At 39.2% G+C, this 25,064-nt stretch overlaps 2 protein-coding genes across 3 annotated transcripts in view; both read right to left on the reverse strand.

The window, feature by feature from the left end:
• Positions 1-526: 526 nt before the first annotated feature.
• On the reverse strand, positions 527-5,937 carry LOC306829226 (protein sidekick-1-like). The gene is made up of 14 exons (XM_079352171.1): positions 5,698-5,937; positions 5,271-5,609; positions 5,020-5,148; positions 4,698-4,865; positions 4,549-4,619; positions 4,125-4,371; positions 3,931-4,014; positions 3,755-3,829; positions 3,254-3,382; positions 2,993-3,157; positions 2,620-2,672; positions 1,828-1,933; positions 1,712-1,742; positions 527-1,624 (listed from the first exon to the last, which is right to left on the reverse strand). Exons 1-14 carry the CDS (start codon positions 5,756-5,758, stop codon positions 1,567-1,569), a joined length of 1,716 nt encoding a protein of 571 aa, XP_079208297.1. The 5' UTR covers positions 5,759-5,937; the 3' UTR covers positions 527-1,566.
• A 3,718-nt stretch (positions 5,938-9,655) lies between these two features.
• The window catches only part of LOC306829813 (T-cell immunoglobulin and mucin domain-containing protein 4-like), a 44,055-nt gene continuing 28,646 nt past the window's right edge, over positions 9,656-25,064 (reverse strand). Inside the window, exons 1-6 of one of the 2 annotated variants that reach the window (XM_079352983.1) lie at positions 11,786-12,231; positions 11,285-11,623; positions 11,145-11,201; positions 10,954-11,033; positions 10,382-10,475; positions 9,656-10,232 (exon numbers count right to left, since the gene is read on the reverse strand). In XM_079352983.1, coding sequence (XP_079209109.1) covers positions 10,153-10,232; positions 10,382-10,475; positions 10,954-11,033; positions 11,145-11,201; positions 11,285-11,623; positions 11,786-11,828 — 693 coding nt within the window. In that variant the 5' untranslated portion in view covers positions 11,829-12,231 and the 3' untranslated portion in view covers positions 9,656-10,152. Of the gene's footprint in view, positions 10,233-10,381; positions 10,476-10,953; positions 11,034-11,144; positions 11,202-11,284; positions 11,624-11,785; positions 12,232-25,064 lie in introns of those variants that run through there. The other variant, XM_079352984.1, reaches the window with a different exon arrangement.

Raw genomic sequence — 25,064 nt, forward strand, 5'->3', positions numbered from 1 at the left:
AGAGTCTGCCCCTCAGGACTTCTCTGTCAATGATGAGGTGAGATCTGAGTACTCAACTGAAGCGGTTGCTAAAGCATTACTAATAGGACTCTGGTGCCCTCTAGTGGTTGTGCATGGAGAATGAAAGTAATGGTTGAGAGATTTAAAAAGAAAATCATGTGTTTTTGTTTGGTTTTTCTGTCATTTCAGGAAATACACTGGTCAGTAATTACCTAAGTGTGCACTACATGACTGTGCAGAAAAATCAGACAACATTATTTCATCCACCAACAGTTCTTTTGGGGCAAGTTGACAAATTCCACTTTGGTTCTTTACTTCTTTCATTTGAGTGTCCTACAGTAACACCTCATGGTGTATGTGTCACTACTTTAAAAAAACAGTTAACATCTGTTCAATGATAGTAGGCCAACTACAACAGAGACTTTATGTTTTAGCCTACAATAAAATCATGTTGAGACTGGCTAACAGCATTGCCTCTAATCATACTCTGAACACAGAACATGAACTATTTCCATCAAACTGGAGATACAGGGTCCCACGTTTTATTAAGGTCATACGAGGTTAACCAGTCAACACTAAAAGTGAATGGCGAGCAGAATCCCAGATCAAGCACATTTACAGTAAGCTCATATGAAATACAGTTTGCTTCATCACAAATTAAAAGAGCACTGTGGATGTTTATTTCCTGAAAATAAAAATAAAAAACTGAAAATGGCAGAGATGTGGATTCAGTAGATTACATATAAAGCCACAAATAAATAAAACATGTTGTTTGAATATATTGTTGGAAGATATCACTCTATATGATTGTTAATTGCAAAATAACACATTTCCTCTCTTTGCAACTGAGGTTATATAAAAAAAAGTTAATCATATTCAGCAAAGATGTAATGGTCTATTTATGTTGGTAAATAAAGCAACATTATGCAGGAATTTGGTTTGGTTGGCTTTGGCAATGATCAAAAGTTTACTGCTGTAAAAACACAAAGTACGATTATGTCTCCCTCATTTCTCCATTATCAAACAGTACCAAGACGGCTAAGTGGTTAGTACTGTAAAGTCGCACACACTTCTCTCCTGTGAACTGTGGCCTGCTGCTAAACTTACATAAGTGCTACAAAGTGACCAGGGCGATCTGTGGATATAGGAGAGATATCATTGTGTCTGTTGAAAGTTGTTTGCACTATTAGCTTGTTACATATTTTAGCTCTAAGATATATGTTGTTAGAAAGTAACATAAAGTCCTGCGTGTAAACCTTTAAAAAAAGTATACCAAGAGTCCTTTTGAATTAACACAAACTGAAGGCTAATTGAAAGTTAACCTGGATAAAACTGGGGGGAAAACACAGTTAATTCACACATCAGACATTAATTCTTGAATACTTACAGAGTGGAGATTATTTGTTTTTTGTTATGTTAAATCAACTAAACACACTGGTTATTTTAGGCATATTGGGGTTCTGACCTAAATTAGAATAATTAATAAACAGCAATACAGATTTTGTTTTCCATTTTTATAAAACATCAAATTTAGCACATCAAAGCTAAAGTGTAGAGAAACTAGTTTCACAGCTCCTGTAGAGACTCGGCTCCTTTGTAACGTAGCGTTCCACTGCTCAGCCACCTGTGGAATAGATAAATATTCAATGATTTAAAGATTTTTAGCAGCCTAATTCTCTGAAGAAATGTGGCAAATAATGCAACCACTTACATGCTCAGACTGCCTTTTTTCTGTTTTATTCCTTTGAAAAGAGAGTTTGCAGTCAATATTAAATAAGAAGGTTTTTTTCTAGACATCTCATGTTTACACTGTTAGTGAATACTCACGTCGAAGCTGCCATGTAGTCACTATGGCAACTATTAACACCACCAACACCACTGGCAACACGATGGCAGCTAGTTTACTGCCGCTCTGTCCCTCCTCAACGCTGGCCTAACACAAAGCAGTTAACAAAAGTTCATCCTCACTCTCACTGAAGGTGCAGTTCTACTTGAATTGTGAGGATTAAAGCTGCATTGACAGGATTTTACCACCAGGTGATATTGAATTGAAATAAGCTTGTTGAAGTATGAATTTATCAAGACATCTTACCTATTGTGTTTTTACATGTCCTTTGAGTGACTCAAATCACAAGCAGTAGGCCTATACCTAGCTTGATGCTTATATGTTAAGCAGCTTGCCACTAACTTATCTCTTAGCTCTAAAGTCGGCCTACACGCTAAGTCTCTAAGACTTTGTCAATTCAGTTGAAACCTTAAACATAACCCTCTGATGCTAAGGATATATACATTTCTCATTACTCAGAAGGTTAAAACTTTATCAGATAGGCCTACATGTACACAGAACTTATTATTTAAACTAAATATTTTAAGGTTCCTGTAAAACAAATGTGAGGATTTGAGCTTTTTATTTTAGAAAAGCTATTCTTAATAATGCTGCAGTTTGCAGTGTTGGTTGGACAGAAGAAGCATTGTGAACGTTGTCACTTCTTAGTAACTGTGAAATGCTTTTACTCCAACATCACTTTATTTACAGTTTGGTGTTCTGTTACTTCAGCGAAGGATATGAATACTTGCTCCTACACTGTTGGTATTAAAAGGTCTTGGTTTAATACTTACAGCAGCATGAGTGTCAGTAGAAATGGTTGTAAGGTCAGCATGGCTCTGATGACCTGTTCGGCACAACCACAAGTATGACAGGGTTTTTTTGTTTTTAAACAGCTCAACATACAAAAGCAGCACATCCACACACAAAAAAAACACCTCTGAAAAGATACTGAGGCAGTGTGATGTTTTTAAGCTGCCTCACTGAGTGTGAAAAAGTGCCCCTACTTCTGCTATTACAGGAACTGCGAAGGACATGAACCCTTTTTATTGTAACACCAGTAAAGCGATACCAATGAAAAGTCCAGTGCTATTCTGCATCATGTACAAAAATAACACACAAGTAACGCAGTTAAAAACATAATGTACCAATCAGGGAACACGTCACCTGCTTCTCCTGTGGTGATGGTGAGGATGTTGCTAGCTCTACTGGTGCCCACACTGTTCTTGGCAAACATGCGGATGTTGTAGGTAAAGGGATTGATCTCTATTATTGTGGCCTCTGTTTGGTCAGGGCTGAAATCTACCACTGTCTTTGTGTAATCCCAAGAGGCTGTTGAAAAAATATACATATAATAATGAACACCAAAAGGTAAAGCCTTTAGAGTTGAATTACAGTAATGTGGCAACAATTGAAATTTTCTTGTACCGTTTACAGCTTTGTACTCCAGGTAATAGCCAGTTATGGGGCTGTCACCTTCAAACCCAGGGGTCCATAAAAGAGAGATTGCGCTTCCTTTTACCTCCTTTAACTCAACCACAGGGGGATCTGGGGGCACTACAGTATAGGAAGCAAAAAATATGAATGAGGACAATGACACAATTATGAAACAGATTTAGAGATACAGCTTTTAACATGCATCTTCTGGTGAAAGTGATATTATTGCTTGCACAGATAAACAATAAAGGTGTGAATAATACTTAATACTAATACTTAATCTTAAGTGTGACACTTTAACAACAAATAGTGACTCAGACTTCACACATTTTGTGATTGATAGGGACTGTGGATTTACAGCTCAGGACCTACATTCAAATAAAATAAAGTTAGATGGCCGAAAATCAAACCGAAGTTTCAGTGAAATAAACACAGCAGCAGTGGAACAACTCTGATCAGCTTTATAACATGTTTTTGATTAGAATAAACTACCTGATGTGGTACTTGTAGTTGCCTCTTCCCAAACTGTTGCCACGGTAACAGCATCCTCTGCTGAAGTTGTGCGAGCTTAAACACAAAGAAAATCATTTCCAATCATAATTATTTCATGTTGTCTTAAAAAGTTAAATGATAGGGTTAAATGAGGTTTTAAACCCAACTAAACATACGTGCAGTAGAACTTGTATCGTCTTGTATCTGTGTCGCAGCAGTCGAAGTAGAACTTTTAGTTGAAGGTGTCGATGTTCCGTGAACTTAAACATAAAATACAGTCTTGTTTAATTAAAAGTGGATTTGCCAAATGATAATAGAACTGTAATGTTAGCCATATCTTTCAGATATCCTCTTATGTTCACCAGCTTACCCTCATCCAGAGTGTAGCAGAGAGGGGCAGTGGAGGCAGGTCCTATCCCTGCGTACGTTTTGGCCTGTATCAGAACGCCGTACATGGAGGAAGGCTTCAGGTGAGTCAAGATGACACTCTCCGCCTCTCGTGTAGCTGCCACACTTAAGTGCTGCCACCTTTTGAATTGTCTGACGTTAGGATCATACTCTCTGTAGCTGATGCTGTAACTCCGGAGAACCCCATTTCTGAGCTCGGTTCTAGGAGGCTGGTCGGGAGAGCAAGAAACATCTTAAGAGTTCAAAAGTGTGACATATTAGTAAGGATATTTATATCCAGCTAAACAACCAAGTAAATATGATGCTCTGTAATGTTTCTTTACAATATTCTTGACTGTTTGCAAAAAAAAAACAAACAAAAAAAAGATTAGAAATGAAGACTTTACCTTCCAGGTGACTTTGATGCTGTGAGAGGTGAGGGCCTCAAGCTGCATGTCCAGAGGAGGACCCTCCGGCGCTGAAGGGAAATCAAAGCCTCAGTAAAAGTTCTTCATATTTACAATTCTTACTAAAACAAAAAATGAACTGTCTGTACCTGCTTCTTTGGTTGTTACTGTCAGCACATTGCTGGGCTCACTAATGCCCATGATGTTGATCGCAAACATGCGCAGGATGTAGGTCTTTGCAGGACGCAAATCAACCAAAGTCAGCTGAGTTAGATCAGGATTAGAGACGGCAGTTCTGACAGCAGAATCCCAGGATGCTGTGCGGCAGAAAATCAAACAACATACACACTTCATCGTATAATTTCAAAAACTCAATTCAATTCCATTAAAAAAGGGTAAAATTCGAAGATTCATGCAGCTGCCCTGTGACCATATTCTGCTTAGACCATTGGGATATTTTTCTGCGCTCACCCTGTTTGTGTTTGAGATCGATCCAGTAGGATGTGATGGGACTGCCACCGTCAAACACAGGAGTCCACTGAACAGTAACAGTTCTCTCCTTCACCTCTCTTGTCTCCACCTTCAGGGGGTTAGGACGTGCTAAAAAGTTTGAGAAAAACAAATACAGTGGTTTTCATTTCATCAAAGAAGTTTTATTCTTGGGTAGATGAAACACAAGTCCTCTTTTTTTTTTGTTCTCTACATTTGTGTGTGGGTCTTACCGGCCACTACGGTCAAAGTCTGCTGGTGTTTGTGATCATTGAACCAGCCCGGTACCTCCACACGGCAGCCATAGATCCCTGAGTCGCTCTCCTCCACCTGCCTGATGGTAAGCGACACGTCCCCTTCCTCCAGGTTACCCATGAACAGGTAGCGCTCTGACAGTCTGCTGACCATCGCCGACCCGTCTGACTTGATCACTTCATTGGCGCAGCCTCTGTTGGGGATGGCTCCTCTGCCCCAGCATGCAGACAGCTTGCCATAGTACTTGGCATCATAGTTGCAGATCAAAGTAACATCTGTTCCCACTGTGGCTATGATCCCTTCAGCAGACACCCAACCTGAGATAGAAAACACTGCTGGTATTGAGAGATGTTTTATGTTAAACAAAATGATTGCAAAATGGAATTATTGTCATGGCTGACTTACCAAGAAGGCAAAAGAGAAAAGTGCAACCTAGAGGGAGAGGTCGTCTGCATAACTGAATCATTTTGCCCTGCTGTCTCCGAAACAATGAAAGGATTTAGTGCACCTGCTAAACCATACTAAACCAAACCACAGTGTGGTTTCTGCTTTGAAATCTTTCCACATCACATGACGCTGTCCTCGATATGCTCACACAAACAACTTCTACTGGCAGAAGAGGAATGTAGAAAAGAGCCGTTTCCTTCTCTGCTGTTTTGGTTCCTTATTCCACAAGTGGCACACTGTTTCTTTTTGATGATAAGACAGAGACACAATCAAGGTTATTTAAACACTGCCGTTGTTTGGTCTCGCTGCTTGTAGCGACAGAGATAAAGAGGCATTCATGGAGTCTAACCATTCAGATTTTATGCACCCACAGAATTTCAGCTGGGAAAGGTGCCACTTGCCACTCTAAACAATTGTTCAATAGAAAACACTCATAGCTTCTAGGGCTGTGAAAAGATTTGTTTTTCTCGGATGTTAATGTTTTTTGTCTACCAAACATCAAAATGGTTCACCGTGTCTTCTACAGTTGAGAAAACACCAGAATGTTAAACTTCAGTATGACTCTATTAAAAATCAAACAATATTGACACATGAAGCTTTTGAAGAGGTCTGGGGCACCCATAGGGTGATGCATTAAAAGCCTTTAATACATCAGGGCGACAGATTCATAAAAACATGCCAACAGGTCACCTGCCCTGATGGAGGCCTGTGTGGCTGAAAAATTTTATGTTTTTGTGAATCCGTCGGCCTGATGTATTAAAGGCTTTTTACGCATCACCCACTGAGTGCCTTAGACCTCTTCAAAAGCTTCTATGTGGATCCCCACACTGAACTGCACTCACTATTAATCACCTATTTAAATACAACAAAAAAAGTCCTAGTATTCCAAAATTGGGTTATTTTGTATTTCTAATTACCCATAAATGCAGGCAAGCTTCAGCACATGGTCTCAATTGCCATGTCGGAAGAATTGTAGTGAGATCTGTTAGTTCAATCTGTAGTTATTTTAAAGTTTCAGTATTTGTTATACTATCAAACATTAAAGTAACAGAAGTTGTATTGTGGTGTTGAAAAGTATTCAAGTATTGCACATCTTGACCGTATTATCTTCATTGCAAAACCTAGTCATCACATCCTGAAATGTAACCCTGTTGAAAATAGAAGGTCTGGTTTACTTGAGGGCCATGGCCTTTTGAATGGTCAGCAGACTGCTGAGTCAGCACGTGGGTCTGCTGGATATTTAGTAACCCAGAACAGAAGTTTCCTTTGAGTACTCCCAAAACATTAACCATTTTTTAAAAACAGGAAGCTGTCTTTAAAAGGTCGATGTAAGTTACAGCTTCCTGTTTTTAGTTTTATTTTTTACTTCTTGACAACTTTTATGTTAGTTGCATCAAATTTTTCGATTCAGTTAATTTTCATTTAACTTTACATTGAATATAAATGCACAAGGATCTCTCATGTCTCGTTTAAGTGTTACTTAATTAATGCTGTTAAAATATCAACTCTACAGTGTAAGTGCACCTGGTACACTAAACATGCAGACATGCTACAGTAAGTTTTCACACGAGTCAGTTCACATGTGTGACATTCCTGAAAACATTGTCAGAGCCACAGAAAGGCGAATTCCCTTACTCATTCAGAAAAGATGCCTGAGCCATGTTTTTCTGAGATTTTGCTTACACGGTACAACATTTCACAGGACAACGTAACAACAAAAACAAATCAGCATTTTTAGATACTCTTTGTCTAAAAAATAAAATAAACATTTGAACAAAACTGGAACCGAAAGAGTGGAAGAGAAAGTGTTTTTTATTGACAAAGGCGGACATAAAGGGAAAGAAAAAGAGAATCACACAGAGCGTTCTCAAGGGAAAGAGGCCCAAAATGAGAAGTCACACTCATGAGTCGTTGATACTGAATTATGCACTCAGCATAATGTTAGAATTGCTGAAGAGTCAAATAAAGTCATAATGTTTGAGTCCAGTAGATGGCATTGTGATCACAGGTATAAACTATTCTCTAGCGCTCTTTATTATGTCACATTACATTTGCTGTTGGAGAAACAAAGATAAACAAGGAAGGAGAATTAATTAATCACTGGATATTTTTACCTCCTCTGAGCCTCGCATGACACACATATTCCCCCCCCTCCCCCTCTTCTGCAATCTGAGAATGGTGGGATTCTGGGCACTGCTGCTGCTTTAGAGGATTTGGTACATTTTTCTCCATGCTGATGAACTAAAAGGGTTCAAAAGGTTTCCCTCGCAGGCTGAGAACTTAAATTAAATCAACAACATCATGAACCAAATGGCACACACAGGAGTTCTTGCAAGAGAAAAAGCGATGCAGACTGTGTTTTTCTTGTACTTGTGGCCGTCACTCAGCTGTCACTAAATGCGAACATGAGGTGAGTTTAATGGACTCTAACATAGTAAGATGGTTGAGATAAACTAGGGATATATAATGTCATGAAGGGTTTGTTACCTTATGCCAGCTTTTTTTTTTTAACAATATCTAAAAAACAGTCATAAGTTTTGAGTACGTGTTCAGAAAAGTGTGTAGTGATGGCAACCTTAAAAAGGTTCAGTATTTTTTTCAAGTTTAAACATTTAAAAAGGTTTTGCTTATGCTATAAACAATTTTAATCAACACTGATTGGATTTAGATGGGATGAAATTAAATGCTGCCCATCTGTGGTGACTGAAGCAAATGCACTTCCTGCTGCAAAACAAGAGGACCCCCCTCCCCCCTTCAAAGTGTTAAATCACTCTGAATGGCGCATGAGTCACAAACTGTAATCTATTCCTTATTTTATGGAGAATGAAGACAAGGATTATGGTAATGGTGGGAGAAGAAAATAACTGTAACCGTGCCGATGTTCCCCACAACCATGAACGCTTTCATTTCTTCCTGCCTGGTATTAAAATTGAAGCTGATCACAAGGCACGGGGTCAGTTACAATAGACAGTTTAAGATGCGTCTCTAAGGAAAAGGCAGTGTGTCAAAACACTGATCCTTTGCAGCTAAATAAATCTGCCTTTAGGGAGTTATGTGCTCCAGTACTTGTCTTTGATCCTGTCTGAGAGAACATATAAGGTTCTTCTCTTAGAGCACCGACCTCATTTGTAGAACAAGAGTTTCCTTCTACTTTTAAAATGTGTCCGTAAGCCTGAAGGCTGCTTTTTAAAATTAAGCAAACAATACTTTGGTTTAAGTTCAAGTCAACAGAGTATCTGAGAGAATGGACTGTTTTTAAAAAAGGATGAATGAGTCATCATAGGTGTTAAAAGAAGAACAACCAAGCCCTGAGGAAACATGGATGAAACATACAGTAAGAATAGACCGAAGGAAAAAGGAAAAGTGAGAAGACAATCTGACTGAGAAAGCTTGGACCAGATTGGAAGTTGTCACTCTTCATAGACTGTGAGCAGTAAACTCCTCTTGCCAAAATGGGAAGCCCACCAAATGTTCATGACAGAAACAACAAATCTCTGTTCATGTTGAGAAAACTAAAACGAACCCAAGTACACAGAAAAGTAACCGTTGCCGATGGAGGTTCTGAAGAGAGCGTGGGGAGTCTATCTTAAATGATATTTTGGTACAGCAGTGCTCCGAGTCGTCTTAGTGGTGCATGTAGAGAGTTGATGTTTATCCCACAGCACTAAACACAACAGATATTTACAGTCACATGGTGTGAAGAGCCCTGACAGACACAAGCATCGACCACTTTTGAAATATAATGACAAGTAGGTTGAATTCAAAATATGGACATTGAGCCGTGCCAAAAAAAGTGCTGCTGAAACTATTAAAAGTCCACTTTAAATGGTGATTTATTTAAAAAACTTTTTTCAAATGTCTTGTATTTTAGATTTGAATGAAAGACAGGCTGTGCATATTGTTGTTTTTTCAAAACTTTGATTTTATTCTTGTTTATCTAATACACAATTCACAAGTGACATCTCCTTTCTTTGTAGATATAAACAATAAGAGGAGTCTCTTGTATTGCCCTCGCTCTCTGTCTCGCTTTCCTCAAACCTACTGTGTTAAAACATCTTATTTATTATTTTAGTTATTATGTAAAAGTCCATTAGGTGGCGTTATGTCCACAAGTTTAAACTCTCCACCAGCTGTAATGGGCCGTTTGCCATGAAAAACTGAAAACATAAATGCACAGGATATTTTAGTATCTCTCAGCCACATGTGACACATTAGCCTTTCTCAGTGCAATCTGAGAACAGTGGGACTGTAAGCTGCTTCAACATACGTACGCCTTTTTACTGATTAACAGATAGCAGTTCCAGCGATTCGCTCTATTACTGAGGATAAAGCCGGTTAATGACAAACATATTCAGTCCGCTATGTCTTCGAGACAAAGACCGACTTCTTTGTTCTCATCATAATGACCGTCTCTCAGGGCACACTCTCATAAATGTTTTCAGCGGCTGAGGTGTTAAGATGTTCAAGCGTCTTCCTCGGCAGAAATCCTCTCCCTGGTTTGAAGAAAAGAAATAGAAAACATTTTTAAAAGATGACACTCTATGTGACTCCCACTCCTTGATATCTGCCCACTTTAAATGTGCGTGTGGAAATTCATCTGAAAGGCTCATCAGTCACAAACTATAATCTGTTCCATACTTACGGAAAATAAAGACAAGGATTATGATTACGGAGAGGAAGAAAATAGCTGCAACCCGGCCGATGTTCCCCACTCCGAGGAATGCTTTGAATTCTTCCTGCAAGGAAAATCATTAATGAGGCAGAATTATATTAAGAACACCGTTTGGATGCCACAAATATTGACTCTATTTAAATGATAGTTCTATAAAAAATTCAAACGCACCTTTTTCCTTTCTAATTCTCATTTCCAGCCCACTACTCACGTATTATTAAGTTAAATTATTCTCTATTTTCAATAAAAATAAGATACTGTATTTAAGCAGGTATCTAATTAGTATTTAGATTCTTTTTGCAGAAATTAGTTTTGAAAAACGGCTAAATGACAAAAAGCTTAGATGCAGAACCAATGCAGTTAGAGCAGGTTTGCATTTCAGATATCTGGGAGCCCTGGAGCACATAAAACTATTTATGCACATTCATTTAGTGCTTTGAATATTTGATATGATATATTTGAATATCATGAATTGCCCCCCGGCGACAAATAAAGTTTTATGAATTGAATTTGATATCAATAACAAGCAAATGATACCACACCTCTGATGTTGCAATGAAACTCTTCCCACATTGTGGCTCATCATCTTCTGTATTAGTAGACTCGGATGTTGTCACAGTTTCTGTAAATAGTTTAAATTGTGAAATTTGTGTTTAAGATTTAAAAAATAAATTTCGTCTTGCCCATGTTTGATGTTTGAATACGCATTTCTTCATCCCAATTGATTTCTTACCTTGCGTCTCAGCAAACGTAAATGTCCAGTCCTCTGTCACCGCTTGTTCCTCGGGAGCTAGTGGGAACAGAAAACCTGAAAGTTTTCTCAGATTCATGATCATGCTGGATGATTTTTCTTTATTTTATTTTGAGTGTTACCTTTCTCTAGGACCAGGTTTGAGTTGACCTTATAGTCATTGAACCAACCGGGGATCTCCACCCTGCAGCCGTACACACCAGCATCGCTCAGCTCAGCGTTCAGGATGGTCAGGGAAACGTCTCCGTCCATCACTCTGCCTAGCAGCTGGTACCTGGGGGACTCTCTCATGTCTACAGCACTGTCCTTTGAGGAGAGGACTGTCTTGGAGCACTTGGACCGGGGCACTTTCCCTCGTCCCCAACAGAAGCTGAGGACGCCATGAGTTTGGGTGTCGTACGCACAGGGTAGGGTGACATTGTGCCCAGAGAGGCCAATGACCTTTACTGTGCTGGAAGACACTGTGAAGGGCATCAACATATTGAATTAAACTTTATGATATGGAGCAGTTATAAATCTAAAACATGAGCTCACGAATGAACTTAGCCCCTACTGTACACACATGTACACCCACACACACTCTACAAATATAGGAACACAAAAAACACAAAATATCGACCTACCTTGTGTCAGGACTAAGAGCAGAAAATACAAAAGACCACGCATGTGTGTAGGCTGGTGTCAACCGAAAGATGAAATTCTATCCCCACACACGCTCTACTGGACTGATGGAAGCGAGTACTGTTTGTTTTTCTGAAAATCAGGAAGGAAATCAATTCAAGTGTCATCCTCATCTGGATGTAACTTCTCGTGGTACACAGTGCGATCACAAGGAAAAGGACTCTGTCTTGTGTGGCGTTATAAAACACATCAGAGCTCATGACAGTTTAAATAAACATCAACTCCCACCTGTAATAAAAGTATTCAACGTGCAGGATCTAAATTCAACATAATCCTGCACTCATTCGGAGTGGGAAGTTAAAAAGAAGCGAGAGGAAGATGACACACATAGGAAACATCGTGGTTGACTAACCATCAAAAACACTGACATAAGCAGTTCTCAAACAGCCTGCTTCTCTGTTTATAGACCATGGACGTCCTAAAAATGAGAAAACTTAATGCAGTGACTTAAGGCTTTTAAATTCTTTTTCCCAGTGTGGGGCACTTTGGATTCCACAGAGATCATTAAACCTTTAAATATCTCCAGCAGTAGTCGTGCCTTTAACTGGAGAAGCAGCAGAGACAGTTGAAGCACGTTGGAGATTGTTGTTGTAATTTGGATAAGATGGGTTGAGTTGTTTAGTCGACAATTGTCTCTGCTGTTGAGATGGCTTAAATGACAGGAGTTTTATCTTCAAAGCTTGATCCAAAGACCTTGAGCTAGAGGACTGAGAACTTAAACAGTGGATATCTTGTTACTGGAGATGTTCCTTTCATATTGTTTCTAGTCTCATAAGCAGTCCTTTATGAGTGAAAACAAGACCGTCTTAGAAATCCTATGTGGATCTTGTAATTGACTCATAAACTTAAAGTTATCCACTTTATTAGTCCAGAGCCGTATGACTCTACAGACTGCAAAGCTGTTACTTCTTTTTTTATAGGAGAATGAAGGTTTTTTTTTTTTTTTTGTTGAAGTGTAAAGGCCTCTACCACACACTTTAACTCTGATGGAACAATTTAAGTAAACAGTCTGGGCCTCTGTTGCCCTGCAGGTTTTCATTTCTGCCTTATTTATTACGAACACAAACCCACACATTATTGGAATGAGTGTTTTTCTATCTTTGCATACGGTTTCATTTTCGTCATGATAACAGCGATTTGGTCGGGAGCACTTTGTTTTTGAATGTAAGGTAGTGTGCAAATTCACCATTGATTTGTACGTCTGTATTATGTGTGTGTAAGATCATTGCAAAAAAGTCTAGAGTGGTCCGGGTGTGTATGAAGACAACAACAGCCTCAGATATATATTTGGACATTGTAAGTCTTTATCTGTTCTCTCCCAGGTCCGTCTCCACCTCCACTTTCATTAGCTCGTCAGTTAATAGATACAATGTACAAGTGCCTGCACTACTACACACACTACAAGAGCATCCTTAATAAACCCTTCACTAAAATGTTCAAACTTCACAGGAGAAATTGTGTTTACTTTGGATCCAATTTGAACCTCAACCTCAGGAAATCTTTGTCAAAGGTTTAAAAGGGTTTTCAGGTTTAAAATTGCCATTTCGAGCAGAATGACTGGTCTGGCCCAGAGCCAAAGTGCCATCACTGACAAATCTTTGGCTGGGTGAATTCCGCTGACATTTGATAAAGCTAGGAGCAAACAGAAAAGAAGAAGCGAGACACGGACGTCAGAGTCTGTGATATTTTTAGAAGTCGGGGGGGGGGGTCAAAAATCAAAATACAATGCAAGGCCTATATCAAGCCCTGAATTTCCCTCGGGATCAATAAAGTATCTATCTATCTATCTATCTATCTATCTATCTATCTATCTATCTATTTATTTTTGGTCGATTTGACTTCTCTCAAGCTATCCATCACAATTCACGGCATTAAAGGGAGATTTGCTATATTGCTGACACTAGAGGATGTCCTGTTACCTTTGACTACAGCGTGCTGAGCTGTCGGCTGCTCCCTGGACCTTGAAATGACCTCCACTCCCTAAATGTTTTAGCCTGATCAGACACAAACCATCTGCTGAACGGATAGGGGACAACAGTATGCTTGAAAATGCTCACCATTGTTTATCTGTCTCTCCCTCTACAGCACATGAAACGCACGTTGATTACTCTGCATGGAAAGTTGTGTAATTTATTGTATTTGTGAGGTTTCTCAGACTTGCATTTTTGCAGTTGTATTTTTTTTTTCCAATGGAGATAAATGAGTAAAAATCGTGAAAATAACAACACAATTATTATAAATGATCACACGAGCCACATAGTCACGGAGTAAAACAGAGTATTGAGAACTGAATAAGCTCACCGCAGCTAAACCCACACTGTCATCAACCTGAATCTGTTGAATTGATTTGTGGTAGTGTGGAAACCATGGCAGAATATTATGAGAACATATTAAATCCTTAGCAACAGTTCATGTTTGGTTGATATTGTGTTTCCAGTTTTTGTTTTTCATTTCTTAAAACAACGAGGAACATTACTGAACCAGTTCATAACTTAAGTGCTCTCTGAATACCAGAGGAAATATTCTCCTTCAAATATTCATACTGAATTCCAGCCAAGCAGCAGAATGAAGTTAAGCCTATTATTTTAGTCTATTGCCTAATGGTCAGACTGACAAAATGGAAACATTCTGCAAACCACTTTGAGATAACCAATAGTTATGACATAGTTTAGGTTTGAGGAAAAATTGGGTTATGTGTATTATGATTTGACAGTTTTACACTCACGTCCAATGGGTATGACCTATACTAAAGCCAGTCAGCAGGGGGAGCTCTAAACATTACAGCTTGATTCCCCTTTAGAGCTTCTCCTGTCCACCGTTATTAACAGTCTGCTGTGGCAACTCACCTCAGGAGCCTGAAATATCACAGGGGCCCCTAAAATAACATAATTAGGCAAAGTGAGTGCTCAAGTGGTGAAAGAATTTATGATGGTGGTGTGGTGGGAGTCTTGATGATACTCCACAGAAGGGCGGGAACAAAATAAATTAAGTTTAAGCCTAAAATGTTTACCAGTTTATATACAGTGCACAAGTTGGTTATGTCTGTTGAATAACAAATGTTTTTTGTTCAAAGAAATGTGCTTTTCACACTGATTTGTTGTTACAGTTCTATCGTTCTGTCAGTTTCATCTACAGAATCAGAACAATAAAATTGTTTTATCCTTGTTCTTGGCTAATTTTGAGGAACTGACAATACAGGGAATACATTAATACTTTTATTATTTAAGGGCAAAGTGTATTCTTCAGTTTATCGGATATCCTGATGTGTCATTATATGGTTATCTTGCATTATATTAAGTCATCGTGGAATCACTTTATTGCTATCCTCCGCCATGTTTAGAGTATCATATCGTGACTGCAATTCCACCCCAATTATAGAGATATGATCAATTAAACAAGAATATTAAAGTTCAGATTTCTAACAGAGACCATGATGTTAGCAAGTAAGTATTTATTAATATAGTACTTTTAACACACTTTGTTTCAAGGTGCTTCATAAAATGGAAAAAGTCAGAAATTGGAGCAAAAGATCAATAGATCACAGAGACGAACAAATTAAAAACAGGACAACATACACACAAACGCATGCATGTGACAGTGACAATGTTTATGTGACATTATCCATGTCCTGCCAACACGAATGAATGAATTCTCTCTGCCACATCACCACTCTAATATTGAACTGCTTGTCAGAACAAGACAGCCTACACAGCACGTGTCATGAGTTCCACATTGTGTAGGATTAACAACGAGCCAGTTAAGAAGTATTTGTAGGTATCCGTCTCACTGCTGTTCTGTTGGTCTATCCATCTCTTATTGCTTTTCCTTTCATCAGGTTGTTGGGAGCAGACATCGTCATAACAGAGACAGTGTTAGCTCTCAGTGGATATACTATAAAGACAAAATTCACAAAGTGGGTTATAGTGTTTTAAAATTCACACTTTCACTGAAAAGAAAAGAAATATTCCAACATGAACGTGTATCACAGTTTCAATGAGCAGAACATTTGTTGGAGCTATAAGAAGCATGGTATGTCTTAACTAGTTTCCACTTAGAGTATGTATCGGTGCAGTGCTTTTTCCAAGAAAAAAAAGTGTCTTTAAATGTTTCATATTTTCATAAATCACCAAAATAAAGAGGGTTTTACATGGAATCACTTTAACTGGAAAGGTTAGGAAAATAATAAGTCTAAATATTCTATTGTTTTCGGCACCAATGAGAATCTGAACAGTATCAAGTCATGGTAAACAGTCTGGGGGTTCATTTTTTGACTCTCAGTCAATGTCTCTCCCTCATCAATTTATTTCTAATTTCCTCTTCAGGAACATTGTATACGTCTGTGAGAGTGCGTGTGGGCTATTCGTGCATGATGGATTTATGTCTGCTGCTCCCGGCAACCACAGCCCTTTCCCCACTTCTAACTTCCCACTCTCATCCCTCCTGAGAGTTGGTCTCCATGTCCCCCTCCTCTCTCCTATTAATATCCCACCAGGGAGCGCAAAGCTTGTGGGGAGTTTGGGAGCGGAAACGCCTCCGAGCTCTCCTGGAAGAGACAGAGCTGTATACAAGCATGGAAGAGAAAAGAGTGGCGACGATGAAGAGGAGTGAGGGGAGAATTTCAGCTGAAATGTTTGAAAGAGGAAGAGAAAGTGTTAAAAAGAAAAAGGGAGAAAAAGGAGGATAATAAGTAAGGATAAGAAAACGGAGCAGTTGGCAGAGGGCGGGATGTGGAGATTCGTCCCAGTTAGAAACACACCTGACATGGACAAGAACATTCGCCTGTAGGAGGGCCAGAAATAGTTTCTGTATTGTGCTCTTTCAACACAACGCATAGATAATCATTTCACTTTCATTAGAACGTTTAGTGCAAATATTTTTCTCTTGTTCCTCCGATCCGCTTGAGTGTTGGGACGCTGCCATCAAACCTCGTCACTGTAACCCATTGCAGCGTTGCAAACAGTGTTTTCCCACAAACGTTTGCTTTCCTGTATCGATGACTTGGCACTTGAAAATGTTTTTAGTCATCTTTATGGCCAAAAAATAGGTATGAAAAAAGGTGGGATAAAGCGATCGAGCCTCCACAGCATGAAGAAGACCAAAAGCATTCTCATGAGTTCAGTCTCCTTCAGCACATTTGGAGGGGAAAAATGTGCAAACATAAACATGCCCTTAAAGGAAAGATGATTAGGGGTGTACAGAGAAGTTCTCCTGACCCAGCGCTGATCCAGATCCAACTCTCTTTCTCCACTGGGAAACGAAGTCCTCCTTCATTTCTCACATGGCCCAGCCACCCGGGCTTCTAGCACAGGACAGAGGGATGCTGAGAATCCATGCAAGGACATGAGCAGAGGACCACTATGGGAAAGATTATCCTGCACAAAAGTCCCCTACTGCTTAGACTTTTTTAGTTTTGGTCGGTTTGGGAGAGCTGGACAAACAACCTCCACGTTTTTTAGAAGACAAGTCCACTCTGTCAAATCAACTTAATGCTAGGGACAATATACACTCAAGGACAAACAGGTTAAACAAGCACAGGTCAGAAGTCAGTCTTGTTGTTGGAAAAAAAACCCCAGGCATCTATCAGTGTTTTTTCCTGTTGATGTATCTGAGCAGATAGAGCCTGACTACTGTGAATCCAGCGAATACATGAGTCTTTAGAGCTAAACACAGAAAGAGTCAAGGTTCATGAGAAAATGTGAGCTCTGTCTGTATGAAAGAGCGCTTCCCTGCCATGTTAATGATGTTGAACACGCAGCACAATATGAAGATACAAACAAACATAAAGACACAAAAGATATAAACAGAAAGATACAAAAGATACAAACATCTTGCAGTACAGCTCCACCGCTTAAGACAACTGATTGCGTCTCAATGCTTTCTATTTATTTCCTACAGAGAGTCAGAGAGACAGTCACGCAATTCATTATGGGATCTTTGCGGCACGTCTCAAGAAGAATAGACTTGAAGTCTACTGTATGCAAAGGGGTCCAGCAACCGCTCGGTCTCGCAGCACGTCCATCCAATCAGGATGCGGCAACTTCACTATTGTGTAAGAAGGGAAAACAAAATAAAATAAAATAATAAACCAACCAACAAAAAACGGGTAGCACGTATAGTGCTATATATAATAGGACTATAACTTTTGTACTCTTGAAATATAAATGGGACACTGCTCTGCCCCACAAGGTTGTTGGTGAGATGTATGTATGTATGTATGTGTATATATATATATATATATATATATATATATATATATATATATATATACATACACACACACACACACACACTGTATAACTAAATAAAACATATGCAAACTGTAGCAGCATCTTGAGAGATGAACATGTATTTAAGACTTGTAGTTTGAGCCTCCCTTCAGTAACATCACACCCTTTATATCTGTTATTCCCTCCTGGAGTTCACTGGCGTCTGTTGATTGTTGCGGTCCTTAATGTCTGATTTTGGAACAGCTTTTTATAATTGTAATGCAAGTTGTTATGTTTTTGTGTAAGACATTACTCATCAACACAAACAAAAAGACTTCTATCTGCAGAGCGTCTGAGGCTTCTTCCACGTTTAGATGCCAAATATAATGTGTGACAATATAAACCTGATGAACACTGTTCTGCTTGTTTCATTGATAAGAAACAGAGATTGGTATCTAAAGTACAAACACTCTTTGAGATAAGCACTTACTCAAATTTGTAATGACGACTCATTGATGAAAAGTTAGACACTTACTGTACAGCAGTCTTAAACACGCAGCTCCTGATACCTCACAGACAGGTCCCCATCAGGTTCACAGATTCTAACAGGGAAAACAAATCAAATTAAAACCACAAGCGGTGATAAAGGGCACGAAGCACCACGTGCATGACGGGGTGTGTTGCAAGCGTGGGAGTATGATCTCAGGAGTGAGATGTGGCCACGCTGCGGACCTTACACTTTGATTTGTGTAAAAGTGAAAGTACACTGAGGCCACGCCCTTTTCTGTAGAATCGTGAGGAGCACAACGGGAGATCTTAAACATGTCTAGGACACACTGACACTGAGTTTGTAAGTGCATAAACAGGGTGTCAAAAAATGATGTTCAAACAGGAAACCTGTTTTTTTACTTTTGACTAAACCCTATTTCAAATATTACCAACTTGACCCTTTCTTTGCAAGTTATCACAACCCTTTGAGAAATACATGATGAGTAGTGCTCCTTTTTTTAAATCAACATTGTAAACTTTAAAAGGCTCAATGTGTCTTTTTGATGCAGCAGATGTCGCCTTTGAGTGCGAGCATGAAACCAAAACAACTCGAGCTGCATTGTTGTGTTAGCAGGCTAATGGTAGCGCCCTTTAGTTGGCTTGTAGCGTGTAAAGTTAGCATGTAAATGTACACAAAATGATCACGATCTAAAAATCCTACGTGCCGTTTAACTAAGCAGTGAGTATGTTGTTCTTCTTTTCTCTAGTCCCTCACTTAAACAGCTTTTATACGCAAGGGGATGAGCCGGCCGTCCGTCCGTCCATATGAACACAGTGTACATGCGGCTCAGACTCATTGTAGACAGTCATGACACAGAGTTATTTTTAAAAGGATGGAGTTGATTTCTGCTATATTTATGTGTAAGCATTTAGGTTTCAGTCATTCTTACCCGTCTATTCCAGTTCTGGGAACTAATGTTTAATCAAGCACTGTCAAACAGAAGCAGGAAACAGAACAGTCCAGTCAATAGCCTGACTTCTCTTTGCTCTGTTACCCAGACAGTTCTCAATCATTTAAACACGACAAGCGGAAGTAACCCCCATCATCGTCAGACTGCATGTGGCGCGGACAGAGGATGGTGCACGCAGATCCTGTCTAATCAGCCAGTCAGTGGGAGTTTTAAAGGAGCTAATGGACAAAATCAATGGCTAAGTTCACTCTTAAAGCTGTAAATATTAAGAAACAATGCCTGAGTGACATCACCCATCTGTTACAGCCTCTTCCTTACTTTCAACCTGAGGACAGGCAAAGAGCTGGTGCTGAAGTGGGTTTCAAGCCCCTTGACACACAACATCGTGCCCACCTGTCATTCAGATCAGAAACCATCTTGTTATTCTTACTTAAACTAGGTATATCTTGTATCCTTTATAAAATCTTAATGGATGAGAAAAAAAAGAAATTAACCCCCACCAGCAGTGTGTGCCATCTGGAAAATAACTATTAAGACCAAATAGCTTTTTTGTACCAGACTGTAAACATGAAACATGTTCTGAATGTGGTGTGTATGTGAGTTCCCGGTGTTACGGAGCCAGCCTCAAGCGGACACTTGAGGAATTGCAGTTTTTTGCACTTGCGCATTTGTCCCATTTTTTAGCACCCAATGTTGCTGTTTGGTTCAGTCTAATTTGTAATGGTATTTAAACAGGAAGTGGGTTTTATTAAGAGTAAATATTAGGATTTAATATCTCACAGTAATTTGAAATTCCTCCAGTATATTGCCAGTGGAAATGTTTCAAAGCTCTCATCACAGCCGGGGTTTCTGCTGCGAGGACCAAAGGTTAGACAAGGAATCTATACTTAAACTAATTTATCTCCCCGAGGCATTTCAAGAATTTTCACTCTCTCACACAGACACGAACACACTCCTTTAAGTCATCCTCTCTGCAGAGTTCATCATCAATCTCCCCTCAATATCCCCTGTTCATTGGATTCATATGTGGAACATTAACAAAGCCGGGAAGGAAACACACTGTGTGCATGGAGGGACACAATGAGGGGAGAGGGAGAGGGCGCCAGGACAGCAGAAAATAATTCACCTGAGAAGGCTAAGGTCGCATTCCTCCAGATCAAGCAAAGAACACCTTTAAAGACCTATACGTCTGCAACATCCTTTTTCACATTTAACACTGATTTATTATTCTGTAATAGCATTTTATTTGGATTAATTATTTTGGGAAAGTGTAGAGGATACAGTGTTTTAAAGCAGGAAACAAAGTTGTGATGTGACACAATAAACTGTGTTATTATGGGCCATGTTTTGTGAATAACCACACATGCACACGTCCAAATGGCCCTTTAACTTGAATTTCCCTCGGGATCAATAAAGTATCTATCTATCTATCTATCTATCTATCTATCTATCTATCTATCTATCTATCTATCTATCTATCTATCTATCTATCTATCTATCTATGTATCTTAAAATGATTTACAGTACAGATCACTCAGAGGCAGGATCCAATAACCGTTTACAACAGAATTTACGAATGATCATTTATTTAACACTGGTCTTTATATCTTGTCTATTTTTTTTGTCACAAACTTGGCAACCATCTATCTGAGAGTAGCCGATAACTGCTTTAGCTTTGACGCCATTAAAATGGTGTGAGAGCAGGTTGTTGTACCCCAGGTCTCCATACAGTGGGTAAAATGTAACCATGCTGAGTGAGAAAGCCTTATTTGTTACCAATAACTTCTTTGTGTTAAGAAAATCTGCATGCGATATGATCACTTGTATTACTCTCTAAACTTACAATGTTTTGACATTCACCTCCTATCTTACGAAACAGATATGTTTGTTTTTTTATATGATACCGCCATTGTTTACATTGATGATTTCTTGCTAACATTGTTGGTCTTTGACTTCACGAGCACAACTCTTTGTTTTCTGGTCACATTACTGCCACCTGTGGCTCAGTGGAAAATTACTATTGTTTGTTTTTAGCTTCTGTAGCTGCAGTGGTCCCACGCTCCACAACAATGTTTGGGAACAAAATGCTGTATTACCATGATAAACTGACATATAAATAAGGAATTTTCAGAAGATTACTTTATATGGTTAAGTGTTTCTTGTTTACATTAAAAATAGCATGCACCAGCCGTTACACATGAGGCAGGGGCATCTCTGCATCTCTGAATGAGACTTAAAATAGTGCTAAAATATATTTCGTGAGATAAAGTGATTTAAAACTTGTCTTTGAGCCAAGTTGCGTAAAAGCCTACTCGGAATAGTTTCTAACAAACCATCTGTACATGCTCTCATTTTTTGATTCGCAGCTTCGGCAGCATCGTCTGGAGCTTAGACTTGAATGACCAATCGGTGAAATTACTCCCAGGTTACCTAATGTCTCTGATGCCTATGTGCTGTACCCTGTAGAGAGGGTAAAAACATAAGGGGCACCTCTTTGTGATCACGCTGCAATCTCCTTGGAAACACTGTAGCTACAACTATGCAGCTCACTTGGCCCGGGGTCTGGTGGGTTGGCCTGTGTTTCGAACAAACGCCTGTAGCATTTCAATCAGGGCAGGAGAAATGTTCCCCCTAAAAACACACTGGCAGCTTTATTAAAAAAAGGCTTTACATTTGTTTCCTATTTGAAACAAGGCTTCGCTCCATGGTTAGATTTCAATGATGCATCCCACACATTTTCACGGTTTCAGAAATCAACAAGTCATTAGAAGAAGATTTGTTGTAATTGCTGCATGTTCCCTCAGCAATAACTTCTTACAAGCATAAAATCCCTCGAGAGGTAAACATGCTCGCGACTCCTCACATCTGTAAAAGCTGTGCTGTGTTTTTTTTTTTCACCTCCTTGCTGACAACACATACCGTGGCAGAGAGGGGGGTGATGGAGAATGAAGGATGATATTGTGCAAGCTTCTATTGTATCGCTGTTTATTCTGGCTCAGGTCTGTGAATTGCAAAAGAGCCGTGTTTGTGAGGGAGGCTGCAGTGAGGCTCGTCCGTGACTCTCATCAGTGTGGACTCTAAACACAGGCCATGTGGTTACACGGTGTGTTTCTGCTGAGAACTTTTTGAACCGCAGTCTGCTCTAAACATGAAGCTTACCAAATGTGTTTTTATGAACACATTTTGTGCAAAATGTCCATTATTGATAGAGTTTCTACCAGAAGACTTTTATATCCTCACTTAAAGGCAGGGTAGGTAATTTCCTCCAGGCAAACTGGAACATCAAAGTTTTTGGTTGAAATTGTCTTTATGTCCTGACAGTAATTAAGATCTCATGTGCTCTGAAAAAGGAATGTAGAAAATCTGTCATCTGTAGCAGCTGTAAGCCTGTAAAAACTTTCACCAATGTCGGATGACAGTTCATTTTTTATAAACCAATCGTGCCTCTCAAACCCATGCATGCACATCCCACACTCAAAGCAGCTGAAATCTGCTTCTGGACCAATGGCGCTAGTGTATGTAAGTGAGGGGCGTGGCTCTTGAGGGAGCACAAGAGGGGAAGGGGAGGGTGAAAACGGAGAACAGAGAGGATGCTACTTTCAAAATCAAATTCCAAAGATTACCAACCGTGCCTTTAAATGTTCTTTTACTGTAAAAACTATGCAGATTATCAATACAGTGAATACCATGACAAGTTAGTCGTTAAAGGAACAGTGTTCCATTAAACCTTATGACCTCACGATATCATCAGGCATTAAGGAAACATGCTATGTTGAAATACTGGCCTCTCTGACGCCAATGCAGCAGCCAGTAAGTCCTCCTAAGTTTCTATTCCCATCCGGAATGCTCCGTATTTGTTTTGAGGGAAAAGGGAGGCAGCTTTAAGGCCCCCACGCACAGCAGTTTTATATTTACTTGCATTAGGAGTAGCGGCTATACATATAAAGTATGACTGATTGAAGCGGGCAGGCAAACTGGTTAACTTAGAACTGATTCTTTTTTCCGTCATAAACTCCAACAAGAAACGGTAAAACATAAATAAACTAACACTGGTTAGACACTGAAGCTTCCCTGACTGTGGCACTGCAACGCGCATGCGTAGGGTGAGGCTGGGGGGGGGATGCAGTACCCATTTCAACGCTATGTGTCATTTCATTCATATGACAGGAAACCAGCCAGTAAGTTTGTTTGGTTGACAAATTCATGAATGCTTCAATCTGAGAAATGGACAATACAAAAAATGTTTTAAAATATTTTTGTTGTTGTTGAGCCTTCATTTTTTTAACAGATAGTTAATGATGGAAGGAAGTGTTGTCTAGGAAAACACCACAGAACTGAATATGAGCAGTTAGCGAGGCTCTGTGGCCTGGGAACAGCTCGCATGAACATTATGTGATTGAGTGTGAGTGAGAGAAGCAAAGTGGGAGAACAGAATACAAGCACTTGTCTACACTATTTCCTCTAATGACTGTAATTAAAACAGAGAGAAGATAGCAGTTCTGCTCCCAAATGGCATTTTATGTCCATTGTGTGTGTGTGTGTGTGTGTGTGTGTGTGTGTGTGTGTGATTGTGTGTTTGAAGGAGTTAAGTAATGCAGGAATGGGAATAATAGCCTCAAGGTGTTAATAGCTTTGGGATGCAGCGTGAGGACTGCCAGACGGAAGGTTGACAACAGGAAGTGTAACAAAAATGTTTCTTTGTCAATCTTTCACACACAGCAGCTCTGCCAAATATCAAATAAAAAAAATCTGATGAAAAACATGCAGCAGTGGCTTCTATAGTTTTTCATCTGTTTTTTGGGGGGGTTTTTTAATAGATTTTGACCTGGATCGAACTTAGCGCACTCTTCTGTGGCGAGCTAATAAAGTGTTCAGTTGAGCGCATCTTGAAATTCTGTGGACAATAATTAATACTAAAAAAAAAATCTTTTCGGGTGCTGTATTGACTAAATAACAAAAGTAAATCGATATCATTGGGTCCGTTGAGTTGCTCAGTGAGTGGGCACTTCTGTTATAAAAGGACTGTAAAGATACAGCTCATTACATATCAGTGACTCCCTTTGGAAACTTCTGTTTTTTTAGCATCCCACTCTATATTCGTCTTTTTTCAATTAACTGCCTCTGCTTACACTCCACGATGTAATACAAGCTTTCTTTGTTTCATTACAGGGTCCTTGTAAAAAAAAAAAACTTCAGACACACGACTGAGGCATTTTTGTAATGCGTCTTTGACGGCTTCATCCATCATGTATGACACTTGTGTCCACACTGGAGTTATATTTTGAGGACAAGTTTGAATCAGTTATGGCTATTTGTAGATGCTCAAGCACATCTGTAATTCAATCAAAATAAGTTAGGAATAAAAAGATGAGATGAGAGATTTCTGACCTTGCGGTTATGAATATCGGATTAAATAAATAAATAAAAATGTAAATTTATGATTAATAAAATAACGTTTGAACTGCCTACGATATGTTGTATTCATTTCTCTTTTCCAGTGGGTCTTTCAAAATCCAAAGGAATTACAGAAAACATGTCTTGGATAAAAGCTTCAT

Source organism: Symphodus melops (assembly GCF_947650265.1).
Source record: "Symphodus melops genome assembly, chromosome: 9".
NCBI classification, from domain to species: domain Eukaryota; kingdom Metazoa; phylum Chordata; class Actinopteri; order Labriformes; family Labridae; genus Symphodus; species Symphodus melops.